We start from the raw sequence: 15,155 nt of genomic DNA on the forward strand, positions 1-15,155 counted from the left end.
GAATAGATGCTTGGTTATTTTTTTAACAAGACTGGGGGAAATGAAAGTGGTGATTTTAATAACCAAAAAAATGTTTTCTTTTCCCAAAATTCCCATAATTACTAGGGCATTAAATGATGAGGCAGTATATTAGGCAGTTGCTTTCTCAGAAGTGGAGCTTTAGCTGTGTCAGAAATTCTGAACACTACCTTTTCACATCACAAGTTCACCTTGAGGAAGAATCTCAAGAATCTCCATTAATTCAACAATGACCTTCCTCTGCACAGAAGTTAGCCTTGAGGTAGTCTGAATCAGGGCAAAGAACTGGGTGGCTTTGGAATCATAACCCACCTGTGCCCCTCTGCCACTTAATTAGTAGTATGAATTTGGACAAATCACAAACTCTATGAATCTCACTTTTTTGTTGTTTAGTCATTTTCAATTGTGTACAACTCTTCATGACCATATTTTGGGGTTTTCTTGGAAGAGCTACTAGAGTAGTTTGCCATCTCCTTCTCCAGTTCATTTTACAAATGAGGAAACTGAGGAGTAAAGTGATTTGTCCAGGGTCACACAACTAGTAAATGTCTGAGGCCATGTTTGAACTCACAAAGTTGAGTCTTCCTGACTTCAGGCCTAGCATGCACTGTGCCACCTAGCTGCCATATGCCACTTTACTAATATGTAAAATGAAAAGATTTTACTCTATAACTAATAACAACAACCATAATAATAACTGACTTACATGTAGTGATTTAATTCTACAAAACATTTTACTTTCCCCTCCTCATTTTGTTCTTTACAACCACTTTTGAGTCAAATAAAATCACTGTCACTATTTTTTGGATGCGGAAACAAACAGAATATGGTTCATTGACTTGACCATGAGCACCAAACTAATGAGTCTGGACTAGAATTTGGACTGATGTCTTCTTGATTTCGAATCTAGTTTTTTTACTCACTCAGCCAAAGTGCTTTTTGAGGTCCCTTCCATCTCTAAATCCATGATTGTGTAATAGAAATCACTTTCTGAGAAATGATGGCTCTTCTCAAAAGCTCCACAATAGTGGACATTCAATAAAGTATTGTAACAGTCTCTGGTCTTCTTCCTGAAACTTTCCTGACACATGCCACCTTTGCATGCTCTTAATGCCATCATAAATAGCAACAAAAACAAAATTGATAATTTGTTACCATTGGTAAAAAATAACAATAATAACAGTAATCATCATAATACACGTGTATGTCTGTGAATATTATATATTACATATGTATAGATGTGTATATATGTAACATTGTATATTATGTATGTGTGTGCATGTAAAGCACTTTATATGTTAATGAAACTCCGTAGAAGCTAGTTATTTTTTTTCTGGTCATGGTGTTGAATTAATCAACTGATATCCACTCCATTGCCACTCTTTATCATGATATTGTCATGAAAAAGAATGTGCCTGGTCCCTGCTAAACACTGAATGACTGCAGCAGCCCTATAAACATGTCAGATAGCATTTATCACAACCATTTGGAATTATCTTGTTTTAAAAGACGAATTAAATAAGCAATAATCACCTCTCCTGTAATCAGCATGTTGATCCCTTCTGTATCCCTCAGAAACATTGAAAGGACACTTGCAGTCACTGTATAATATTTGTACACAAGAAACTTTAATAATTCAGTCAGCACCTCAGGCAGCTCCCGGAACTCAAAGTTGGCTCTCCTTTTCCAGAATCTCTAAAGGTATCAGCGCTTTTAGGGGCAGCTAGGTGGCACAGTGAATAGAGCACCAGCCCTGGAGTCAGGAGAACCTGAGTTCAGGTCCAGCCTCAGATACTTGACACACTTACTAGCCATGTGACCTTAGGCAAGTTACTTAACCCCAATTGCCCTGCCCTTCCCCTCCAAAAATCAGCCAAGATAAAAAAAAGACACCAGTGCTTTGAAACCTTGCTTATCTGATTAAGCCACTGCTTTACCCCTATGTTTACTCTGCATCACTCAGTTCACAGAATTAGGTTCTCTCAGAGGCAAAAAATAAATAAACAAATAAACGAACGAATGAACAAATGAATGATCGAGTGAATGAATGAATAAACAAAAACCTCAGAGGTCCTCAAAATCAGTTGTTACAATAATGTGCATCCCTTCCACAATTCCACAGTCTTTGCCACAGGTATCCTGATTTGGGGAAATTTACTTCCTCTGAAGGCAACCTATCCCATTTAGGTACAGTTCTAAATTTAAGAAGTATTCCATTCAACTGAAACCCAGTTCTGCAATTTCCACTTCTTTGGCTTCTATTGCCTTAATGTGATTTTTCTCTGTACCTCATCCAGTTAGAATTTGAAGGAAAAATATATAGGATAAATGCAAACTGTGCACAGAAGGGGCACCATCTACTTCAATTAAAGTTTCCCGACAATTGGAAAGACCTATCCAGACAAGCAAAAGAATGGATGAAAACTGTCAAGGAGAAGTCAGATTTTCATGGTTTCTCAGTCAATGAAAAATGAAGAACCCATTATATCATCCATCTTGTGTCATCTCATCCATGGAGATATCCATGTCTACTCCATTTTATTAACTTCCAGGCTCATTAATTTACTAATATCCTACTACCTCTTTTTTGTGTCTATGTTTATGTGACAAAATCAATAATACTGGAACAGAAAATTTCTCTCCTTTGTTTATTATACCCTGGAATCAGCTAGCAAAGTACTAAGTTAAGAATAGATGCTCAATTTTTAAAAATTGCTAAGATATACTAGTGGAAACACTCCTCCTGAATTTCCTGTGAATATCACCTGGAATATTTTTATGTATGTGTAGATCAACTCTCAGTCCCCTCAAAATCAGCTCAGAAAGAGATCAGGAGGAGGAGTTGCTCAATACATGAGAGGTAGCTGTAATGTTTGCTCATTTTTGAAGAAGACCGATGACATCATGAGGGTGATGTCTTAACTTGAGTATGAATTGGATTTAGGTGAGGCAAAGCTGCTCAAAGTTGTGCAGCTACTTTTCCCTATTCCAGAGTCACTGAAGTCCAGTGGCAAGACAAAAGTTAAGATGACTGGCAATGGCCCAGATGCAGAGGATGAGCTTGGTGTCTTTGATGTCTGACCAAGTTCTAATTGCTTCACACCGACCACTTCAGCTACTTTCATGTTGCCGAAACAAATTGTTCTCATCCACCAATTCCACTGGGGTAAGTCTTCACATACTTGGGGTAAACCCCTCCAAACATACCAATGGGTCTGAGGCCCATCAGTTACCCTCAACCTGGTTTATCCCATATGCTGAAATGGTTTACTGGGCTGTGGTCACTGTGCATGCTACAGCTTGTTGGAAACATAGGTGAAAATATATAATGAGAGCTGTGAAAGAATTGAAAAAACAAACCAACAAAAAAAACAAACAAAGTATGGCAGTTCAAGAGAGCAGGATTTAGCCTTGGTTCTGCCAGAAATTGATTTTTTGACCACAGTAGGATATGACTCATCTCCAGGCATCAGTTTCCTCATCTGGAAAATAAGAACAATGGACTAAATTATTTCTAAAGTCCTTTACACTTATTACTTTCCATGGTCTAAGATTGTATGATCACATTGTACAAGGGAAATCGACCAGGTTCAAGGTTCCTGAAGATCTCCAGAATCACATTACCTCAGAATGGTAATTGATTTCAGAGGCCATGTACTCTGACCTGTATATACGAGTAAGTAATATCTCCAACAAGTGGGCTTCCAAACCTCTACTGGGCCAGAGCCCACTGTCTCCAGAGGTGACTGCCTCCATTCCACTTTGGATCATTTTCAATAACGAAATGCTTCCTTCCCCTCTGCAAGTTCCATGGCCCCTAGTTATGCCCTTTCGACCCTGACAGAACAAATTTAATCCCTTTTCCATTTGAAAGTCCATCAAGTACCCCAGGTCATTATACCCCACTCCTCTTCTCCAAGGTTAATCATCACTAAAATAGGTGAAATACATGAAGTGCTTTAAGTTGCAAAATCTACATTCCATATGAATCTCACATCAATGATTTAGTATTATATTCATTATTACATATATTTCTGATATCATAAATATGATCAAATTCCCTCTGGTGATGGAGATGACAATATATCCATGTCTGTCCACTCTAATGCAATATTTTCTGGAAATCCTCCACCATGAGTTCATCAAACATTCTTTTGGACTTGGGTTATCCCTTACCTTGTAGTCAAACAATTTTACTGGAAAGATTAAATTTCAGCACTTCCTTCCCCAAATCCTATCACCATATGTCCATTTAATTTCTTTCCCCGTCTACTTCCTCTCTCTTAATCACTTATTATCCTTATACATTTCTTTTCTAACTTTTCTCACTGTCTATTCTTCCCTCGTCTTCTTAGGCTTCCCTAAGAACATGAGATGTGCACATCTCATTCCCAAATGTTCATATGGACTGTCCCAGGGCAGAGATTTCTGAGCTCATCTTGATTTAATTAGTCACATTCAGACACGCTGTCCATTGACCCTGACATTATGAGGTCATTTTGGTCCTCCTTGATTACTAAGGACGATAACATTTCTTGTTCTTCCTTAAGTAGTTTTTCTAATGCTTTCCATCACTTGCCAACTTGTCCTTCATTAATACGCTTTCTTCCCTGCCCACTTCCTGTCCTCCCTTGCTCATATCCCGACTTCCTCTCCCTCTTCACTTTGCTCTTTTTCCATTTCCATACCTTCATCTGCTCATTTCATAGTCAAACTTTTTTTCTGCAACCCATGGTCAGTTGAGGATAGGCAGACTAGGTCCAGTCCTGGTGATATATGAGTAATAATTCCATGATTCATTCCCTCACCTAGATAATATGGGACCATTAGTATTTATCTGATGCATAGGATATTTGAGTCAATTTATGTGATAGAATTTAAATAAACTTATAAGCATGTGTTTAAACATCAACATGTTTATTGGACAACATACAAGGATATAAATGGTACTTGAATAAACTCACATCATGAGAGAAGTTCTTGCAATGGAAGTACAGTTAACATTTCTTCAGTGAGGGCAATATGGATATATCCCTTGGACTCTGCCTCACACTCCTTCTATCTTTCCCTGGAATGTTATTGTACTCCTTCTGTTTAGTTGAGAGCTTGGTATAGTTCAAGAATCCCTCTCTCACTCAACGACTAAAAAAATCATGTTCCTACCTGGACCCATATTAGAATCACTGCCATTTTCCCCAGGCTCAACTTCCTCCCACCTCCACAATTCTACAATTTAAGGAGGGAATCAATTCCATCATTTCATGTGGCTCTCTCTTTCCCAGACATACCCATTAAGTTCTTTCAGGAATAATTCACATGAAATTATGTTATGGGTAATTTGGTGGGTGTCATAAAGGCGTATCTGTAATGTTTGCCATTCTGGCATAAGGTAACATCCAGCCTTGAGTATTTTTCTTGTTGACTATCAGATTGAAAGATTGTATACTTAGAACAAAAAGTACACCTAAGATCATTGAATTTAACCTCCTCATTTTAAAGATGAGGACCTAGAGTCAAAGTTTCTTGGATCCACAACCCAACTGTCAAGACCCAATCCATCAGACAACTGGAAGCAATGAAGAGAGTTTCCACCATCAGGAAACCAGGGCATAATCAGTCATATCACTATCTAAACTTCTACAATTCTCATATCAACATGGAACAACTGCTCTCTGGACCTTGCACCTGACACATCAGGGAAGATCTCTGAGGGCTTGTAGTTCATTGCCAGAAAAGTCAATGTTACTGATCATAACTTTCAGTGAGCTCCAAGACCCCTAATTAAATCTGAACCAAATATTTCATCCTTTTTCTGTCTCTGTCTATGTCTCTCTGTCTTTGTTTTTGTTTCTCTCTGTCTCTATCTCTGTCTCCTCTTTCTCATACATTTTATAGTGTTTATAATACATTACCATAATATTGCAGACATATAACTTGTAAACGCATTCCATGTATATAATGGGGGGATGTATAATCAGAAAATTTTTAGCTGATATAGGTATGCATTATAAAGAATATTGGAGATCACTGGCATCCAGTACCCAAAGGGGAACAGAATGAGAAGTCTTTGAATGGTGGACAATAGGGGAACACTGAAGGTTTCTAATAGAAAGTAGCATGCAGAAGAAAGATTATTTGGGGAGTATATGCATGGGTTAGAGTAGAGTTGCAGGAAAATGCAGCCTTGAGGCCACATGTGGCCCTCTAGTCCTCAATTTTCACACAAGTGTCACACAAGTTCCCCACCCCTGGATTAGAGTATAGGATGTAGTAAGATGAGTCAAGAAGGTACAGGTGAATGATAAGAAAGGAGTACACTGGAGAAGTAGCAATGTGAAGAGACAGGAAAGGAGGCATAAGAGAGATTTAAGATACCTGTCCTTGGTCCCATTCTCCCTGGTAAGAGATCGGTAGGTATGATCAGATAATGGGTGTGTACATAACACTGTTAGCTTATTCTTTGAGGCCTCTCACTTCCAGCTGCTTTTTATTGTTTTTGTTTTTGCTTTTTGGAGGGCAATTTGGGGTTAAATGACTTGCCCAAGGTCACACAGCTAGTTGTTGTGTTAAGTGTCTGAGGCCAGATTTGAACTCAGGTCCTCCTGACTCCAGGGCCAGTGCTCTATTCACTGAGCCACCTAGCCACCCCCTTCCATCTGCATTTTAGTTTGGGTTTTTGAGGGGTAGCTTTGACACTTGGTGAGATTTAACCCAATAACTGAACATCCTGAAAAAAAGACTATTTGAATTTGGTGGGATGGTACAATGAATTCGGTAACTATTGACAAGCAATCATGCTGTCTGAGTTCTCTTCAAATGTGTCAGCATGGTATACAGGAAGGACCACTGAACTGGACTCAAGTGAACAGAGGGACAATACTGAAACTGGCATTTCACCACTGTGACCCTAAGGGGTTGTTTCCCTTCTGTAGGCTTGTTTCCTCAATTGTAGAATGATGGGGTATACTATATAATGATAATAATAATTAATGCTAATAAGATTTATAAAGCACTTACTGTTTAAACACTTTATAATCATCTTTAAATAATTATAATTATCACTTTAAAATCATTTGATCCTGGGAGGTAGGTGCTAATATTATCCCCATTTTAAAGATGGGGAAACTGAGGCAGACAGAGGTTAAATGACTTGCCCAGTGTTGCAAAGCTAGTAAGCATGAATTTGAATTCAGGTCTCTCTGACTCAAAGCCTAGTGCTCTAATGGCTGAGCAACCTAGCTCCCATAATTACTAAATCAACTACTAGCTATGACATTCTGTGGGCCTATTCTCTAAAAATAAACTGGTACACCTTCAAATCTCTCTTAATTTGGGGGTCAATGATTTAGATTCATTATACATATATGTGTGTGTGCATGTATATACATTTTGTGTGTATGCACACATGTGTATATGTATATGTGTATATTTGTGTATACATATGTGTGTGCATGCATGTGTGTATGGACTTACCATGAAAGAGGGTTTCAGTCCCCTACTCTCTTGACCTTCAGATTCTGGCAGTCTCTGTACTGTGTTACCAGTGAGGTCAATTAGCTATCCCAATAAATACACTAATTGCACTTGTAGTATGGCCTCTCTATTTTCCACCTCAGCTGTGTCAGGGTGTTTTCTTAGCCCCTGAATCACTTGTTTTCTGATTTGATCCAATAACTACATCTTCAAAAACTTTCTGATTCTAAGTGAGCCAGAAAGTTTCTTCCTGATTCCCCGGGCACTCTCAGAACTTCTGATTTTAATGAGCACTTGGTCCCACAGAGGACTCCTCCAGCAATCCCTAGAGACAGTGAGGAGCAGAGGTGAAGGGCAATTTTACTTCCTTCTCCAATAATTCTCCTTCTTTCATTTTGACTCAATCTAAGGACCCGACATCTGTTACAAAGGGAAACTGAAATGGGAAGCCTCAAAGAAAACAGAAATAGTGGCCTTGGTGACCTCTTCAGCTCAACGAACTGATCTTTGGAAGAAACTGACTGGTTTTTGGCATCAGCCGATGATGCAGTGCAGAGAGATAGGCTGGACATCTTTGGAGAAGATTTTCTGTCCTAGGTGTGTGTTCATGGAGCTGTGGAAAGGGGAAGGGATTTTTTTTTCTTACCCAAAGTCAACTTCAAATATCTTTCCTACTGTCCCCTTATACATTCTCTGTTGGGAATACCGCAGAATAAGAAATGAGAGAGAGCCTCAGGAGGGGGCAGCACGGAAGACAATAAAAGCATATCTGAGACAGAAAAATGTAAAACAGGGAGAGGGTTAGGTCTCCTTGAAGGATCCTATTAAATAAAAGAAAATGTCAAAGGTGGAAGGTACCTTCAAATGCAGACTCCTAAAACAGAACATAGAAAATATCAGTTTGGAGAAACATGAGGACACAGGAAGTTAGGATCTTTGGAATGAGGAACACAAAATGTGGGACCGAGGAATGACGTTAGAACATAAAATATTAGCTCTGGGATGGCTTATAGAACATAAAATGTCAGAGTGAGAAGTGCCTTAGAACACAGAATTCAAAACTGGAACAGACTTGAAAGCACATAGACTCCAACCCCTTTATTTTACAGACAAGTAAATCACAGTTTAGCAATGAGAAGTACTGTTCCTAAGAGCTCACCACAAAAGAGTGGCCGAATTATAATCCAGCCTGCCAATGAGTGGAACTGGGAGCAAAGGCAACCAGCTGGCTTCTCAAGTTTGCCCAACACCTTCATGCATTATTTCTTTGGAGCCTCACTATATCCCTCTGAAGTTGTTACTACAATTGTTGTTCCCATTATACAGGGGGAAGAATTGAGACTTAAGGAGATTAGGTGATTTGCCCATGGTCACATGGCTAGGAAAGTGTCAGGGGGCAGGGATGACAGGCCATGGCGAGAGGGACAATAAGAACCTATAGTATAAACAGAATGGGGTGACCAGGTTAGCAAAGGGACACACACACACTCACACACACACAGTCACACACAGACACACACACACTCAGTCACACACAGACACACAGACACTTACACAAAGACACACACGCAGTCACACACAGAGCATATTTGGGTTGGACAAAATGGAGATGGTATAAATGGGAAGAAGATTGAGTCAAGAGGACTTGATTGCTATGTGATAATATTTTTAGGTCTTGCACATGGAAGAGGAACGAGACATTTTCTGTGTGACTCTAAAGGGGAGACGGAGAGCCTGCTAACATGGAAAGTGCCTTGGGCTTGGAGCTAGAAGTCTTTCTGTGAGTCCTCATTTTGGTGCTTAATAGTTGTGTACTATCGCGAAAGCCATTTCACTTTTCTGTATCATCTTCCTGAGTTCAAATCTTACTTACTAGATGTGTGACTCTGGGCAAGTCACTTAGCCCTGCATGCCTCAGTTTCTTTCTCTGTAAAATGAGTTGGAGAAGGAACTGGCAAACTGCTCCAGTCTCTTTGTCAAGAAAATCTAAAACGGGGTCATGAAAAAGTACTGAACAACAACATAAGGAGAGGATTGCATTATAGGTTATCTAAGTTTCTTGGGGCATCTAGGTGGCACAATAAATACAACACTGACCATGGAGGCAGGAAGATCTGTTTGAATCCAGCCTCAGATACTTACTAGCTGTATGATCCTGGGCAAGTCACTTAACCTCCATTTGTCTCAGTTCCTCATCCGTAAAATGGGGAAACACTGGAGAAGAAAATGGCAAACTTCTCCAGCAGCCTTGTCCAGAAAACAGAGCCAGACATAACTGAAGAAGAACAAGAACAAAGCTTCTTTCACATCTTAAGAGCCAAGATCCTTTGAATGTATTGCAATAAAGGTAGGTAAATATTAGCTCAATTAACAAAATACTCTCAAGAAATCAGGTCTGAGGAAGAGCAAGATAATCAGCTATTTCTCACTAGATGGTTTGGAAAAGATTGTCAATGACCATACGTCAGGAGCACTCTAGACATTACCGCCCTGGCGTGAATGAGAAGTTGACTTCTAAATCACCTCCAAATGAATGAGCTAAAACTTCCATTTATAAATGCAAATGTTTCATCTTTGTGAATCTATAATTTAGAGGGAAGGTTGTAGCTCAGGAAAAAGGACAGCGAATCCAAAGTCAATGAACCTAGATTAGTATCCTTAATCTGCTTTTCTCTACTTGTGTGACCATGGCTAAAGAACAAGCTTACTAAGCCTCAGTTTCCTCAACTGTGCAAGGAAGAAGATGTATTAGATGATATCTAAATTCTCTTCCAGATCTAAGTCCATGGTCTTGTAGTCAGTCATCTAGCAATATCATAAGTCAAAAAGGAAGCCAAGGCCAATAGCATCAACCCACTGACCTGTCTGGAATAGATTCAATCCTCCCTGCCCCTGTCTGCAAAATCCTGCCCATCTTGCAAGCTCTCCTCCTCTGGATGCAATGACAAGGTCAGCAGCCTCACTTTTCTCTCCAGACCATCTGGGTCCAATGGCAAGATATAGATCAAGATGACTGGAGATAGCCCCTTCTTAAAATTGGAAGGGGGGGGGGAATGTATTACACTCATGAAAAATGTTGAATGAGATGGTTATGAGTTGAGTTGCCTGGCCACACTCTCCCATCCTATACTTGAGGCTCTCTATGCCAACATGGATAGATCATGGGGCTGATCTGGGAGTAAGTTTTTGAAGTACTTTTTAAATGACTTATTTCCCTTTAAGAGACCTCACAGAAAATCACCTCTTCCTCCAGAAGTATCTATGTTCTGATGAATGGAGACAAAGAGAAATAAAGATGCATCCACAAATGTTAATCTGTTTGCTAATAAGTTACCTAGTTGGTTGGTATTTCTTGTCTTTGCCTTTGGTTCAAGAACTAGACAATTGCAAACCTCAAAGCCTGTAGGTTCCTGAAGTATCCTTGATGACCTCACAGGATGGACATGATAGGGGTAAGAGTTCCTGTCCCATGGTGGAAAAAAACCACTCTAGCAAGGTTCAGTCACAACACTTCAAATGTCCCTAATGTTTTCTGGTCTACAAATATGTTTCCTGGAAGATATTTCCATTATTACCATTATTCCTACTTTTTATATTGTTCTTGAGTCATTTTTGAGTTCTGTCCAACTCCTCATGACCTGATTTGGAGTTTTTTTTGGCAAAGATGCTGGAGTGGTTTGCCATTCTCTTCTCCAGTTCATTTTACAGATGAGGAAACTGAGGCAAACAGGGTGAAGTGATTTGTCCAGAGTCACCCAGCTAGTAAGTGTCTGAGGCTAGATTTGAACTCTGGAGGATGAGTCTTCCTGTGTTGAGGTCTAGTACTCTATCTACCACCTAGTCATCCATTCTTAACTTTACAGGGAAGAAAATATTTTTAAATTAAAAAATAATTAGTCCTACTCTATAGGGAATAAAATTTACATGCAGAGAAAAGAATTGATTTCCCCAGGATGCTAAAGAGAGCGACTGAACTGTCTCTTAAATCCTGGATCAAGGTCCTGTGATTTTCTCCTTGAAATCCTTACACTAGAACTTAGAAATAGCTCAATGCAATACCTTTGCCTTACAAAAAAAGAAAATTGAGTCATAGAGATAAAAGTACTTGCTGATACCATGTGACAGATAAACTTCTACAATGAACTCAAACCGAAGTCCTCAAATCCCACATTTAATGATATTCCTATTACACCACTCTGCCTACACTGCTTCTATGATGAGTTTGGAGTTGGGTTCCAGATTCATTTTATTTTATAAGATAATAAAATGCAGAATCATTGATAAACCCAGAAGGAATGTCAGAGATCATCGAATTATGCCTACTCATTTAACAAATGAGGAAATTAATATCCAGGTAAAGAGATGAATTTCTTGTCCATAGTTGTGTTCAGTCATTTACATTGTGTCAGACCCTATTTTCTTGTCCAGCTTATTTTACAGGTGAGGAAACTGAGGTAAGCAGGTTAAATGACTTACGCAGGGTCACACAGCTAGGAAGTGTCTGAGGTCACATTTGAACTCAGAAAGATGAGTCTTGCTGACTCTAGGCCTCTCTACATACCACACTGCACCACTTGGCTGCCCTGTCCATACTCACACTGGCTTTAGCAGAGTTGGAACCAGAACCCAGCTTTCATGTCTTTCAGGCAAAGACACAGTTCATTTCCTGGTACTGTAAATACCAATTGTCTCATGATGGATACTGCTTATCAGAATCAATCCCATGCCTAGCAATATCATCTCAATGACAGGGCTAGGATATCAAGATATTCTTTAAAGCTCTTCAGGTAGCTCACTTAGATGAAGCTGTACCAGACATAGGGGCCAATAATGGAATAAAATAAACAAATAAATACGGACAGATTTGTGCAGTTTCTTGTGACAGGTTTGCCTTGCCATCCTATAAAACTTTTCTCAAGGCGTAAGAGGTCATTTAAAACACTACTCTCTAATAATAATAATTCAGAATAAACTAATGTTTTATTTTCAGAAGGTTTTGTTTACTTTGCAACATCTCTATAAGACAGATTGCAACTATATTCCCATTTTACAAATAAGGAAACTGAGTCTGTGAGAGAACAAGGATTTGACTCAAGTTTATGCAAGCTTTTGTGATAGGACTCTAAGCCAGATCTTCTTTCTATAAGTCCTGTAAATTTTTCAGTACTCCAAGAATGGGCTTGACTTTGGGGCACAATTTTATAGCCTGGAGAATTGTGTTTTATCTCGTTGAGATAGTAAATAAATAGACAAGGATGTGAATGGGAGCTGAGCAGAAAGAGTTCAGAGAGAGGAATGCCATGTGGTGGCGGATGCATTGATATGTCAGCAAGACTTGCTAAGCTGCTTTTCCCCTTCTTTCTTCTTCTTCCTTGCAAAGGATTGTTCAGAAGGTAGGACTAATAAGTACGATAGTGAGAGAGAAGATATATGTGGATATCTTTGGATTTAAAGATGATAAAATATAAAGCATAAGTAAATTTTTAATGAGATGCCAATAGGCAGAGCCTTGTGAAGTACATTTCACATTGGTGTTCAGGATATCCACATTGGTTTCCTCATCTTCAAATGGGCAGCAAAATGCCTACCCAATGTGGCTCTGAAGGTTGTTATAAGGATAAGGCAAGATTGTTTATGCCAGACTATGAATCAAAAGGTACCTCCCAGTCCAGAGAGGGAACTGATTTGCCCAAAAGAAATCACTGAAAGAATTGGGATTAGATTTAGGGCCAGGTGATTCCTAGTCCAGTGTCCTCCGTTCTTCCCACCCACCCCTACTATTCTTGGATCTCTCTAAGTGCTTTGACAGTGTAAAATATGCATCTGAGTTTGAGTTTGCCATTCGTCTTGTGATTGTAATTGATTGTCTCAACTTACGTCCTATGCCTCATGTCTCATTATGGAATCAGGGTAACTCTGAATCCTTAAATACAATATCTTATAATGCAAAACATGATGGCAAATCTTTATATATGAAGCCAACACTTATTACACTAGATGACATCTCTGAACCAACTCAGCTAAATGTAGAGAAAGTTCTCCCGAGAAAGACGGACACCGGGTCATGAAATGCTTTGGCCACAGTCACCAACGTAGATCCTCTATGTAGGCGCTGATGGGTAAACAAAGTCAAAATGACTTTGAGTAAGAATGTCCTCATGCAAGTTGGTCTGTCATGAACACAAAAAAGTCTATTATAATTACTTTGAAAACTGATGTTTTTTTTTTCTCTTATTACTTCAGGTAGAGGAAAAGAAATGCTATGGATCGAAGAAATGTCACAGCTGTGACCTATTTCATTCTGGTGGGGCTCTCAGAGTATCCCAGAGCCCAGGTCATCTTCTTCTGCCTACTTCTGCTGTCCTATCTTGTCACTCTGCTGGGGAATAGCCTCATTCTTCTCCTGATCCACTATGACTCCCAGCTTCACACCCCCATGTATTTCTTCCTCAGCAATCTGTCCTTCCTGGACATCTGCTTCACATCATCTATTGTACCTCAAATGCTCATCAACTGCTTGGTCAGGGTTCCCACCATCTCCCTGAGTGAATGCCTGGCACAGATGTGTGTCCTCCTTTACTTGGGGGTTGTAGAATGTCTTCTTCTGGCCATCATGGCCTATGATCGGTTTGTAGCCATCAGCGACCCACTGCATTATTCAGTGAAAATGAGGCCTCAGCTTTGCGTCCAGCTCGCAGTGGTACCCTGGTTCATATCCTTTCTACTTGCGGTGATTCCAGTCCTGACCATGCCACTTGATTTCTGTGGCCACTACATTATCAACCACTTCTCCTGTGAACTCTTGGCTATCCTCAAGCTTGCATGTAATGACTTGAAGTTCTATGAATTATTAATGATGGCCACCAGCTCCCTAACTCTCCTGGTACCTTTTACATTTATCCTAGCCTCCTACGCACGCATCTTGGGAGCTGTCTTGAAGATGCGCTCAGCTGATGGACGAAGGAAAGCCTTCTCCACGTGCAGCTCCCACCTCACTGTGGTCATTGTCTTCTATGGCACTGCCATCTCCATGTACATGATGCCCCAGGACAAAGCCAGCCGAGATGAAGACAAGATCATCTCCATGTTGTATTGTATTGTGACACCCATGCTCAATCCTATTATCTACAGTCTTCGGAACAAGGATGTGAAGGGAGCTTTGAGGAAACTAATGGAGGGAAAGAATGACTCCTAAGAAACAGATCTTTGGTTCCCTTCTTAGAAGATCCAGAAGAGGAGTGGATATTAAAGCAAAATTATTAAAAATGAAAGGAAGTTGTGATTCTTAAGGTATCTTGCTTTCTAGAAATCTATCCATCCCCCATGGAGATCTTTGTTGTGGTTTCTACCACACAGGACATGGAGAGGGCACAGTTTTAGCTACTTACTATTACAGATATATAGCCTAGGCAAGCACATAAAGTCTGAATAGTTGTTATCAGTCTTCTATTTTTTGAGTTTTGTATTGTGCAGTGGAAGTGAAATTAGTGGGAGTGAAAGATGTTGAACACATTATATACATGTACAAATAAAAGGGACAAAAACATGTTGACAAGGCAATAATAAAACAGTTACTGCCATGCATTGCTGGAGCCACTGCAAATCCATCCAAATTTTTGGAAGGAAATTTAGTAACACACAGAAACGTTCGTAAAAATGAACCA

At 39.6% G+C, this 15,155-nt stretch overlaps 1 protein-coding gene across 1 annotated transcript; it reads left to right on the forward strand.

Annotated features, from left to right (window-relative positions):
• The first annotated feature begins 13,723 nt into the window (after positions 1–13,723).
• On the forward strand, positions 13,724–14,686 carry LOC138161514 (olfactory receptor 13H1-like). The gene has a single exon (XM_069088266.1). The coding sequence runs from the start codon at positions 13,754–13,756 to the stop codon at positions 14,684–14,686; it is 933 nt and encodes a 310-aa protein (XP_068944367.1). The 5' UTR covers positions 13,724–13,753.
• Positions 14,687–15,155: the final 469 nt, after the last annotated feature.

Source organism: Petaurus breviceps, unplaced genomic scaffold (assembly GCF_028583685.1).
Source record: "Petaurus breviceps papuanus isolate PSGF00001 unplaced genomic scaffold, PetGlider_PUasm1.0 185, whole genome shotgun sequence".
In the NCBI taxonomy this organism is placed as follows: Eukaryota; Metazoa; Chordata; class Mammalia; order Diprotodontia; family Petauridae; genus Petaurus; species Petaurus breviceps.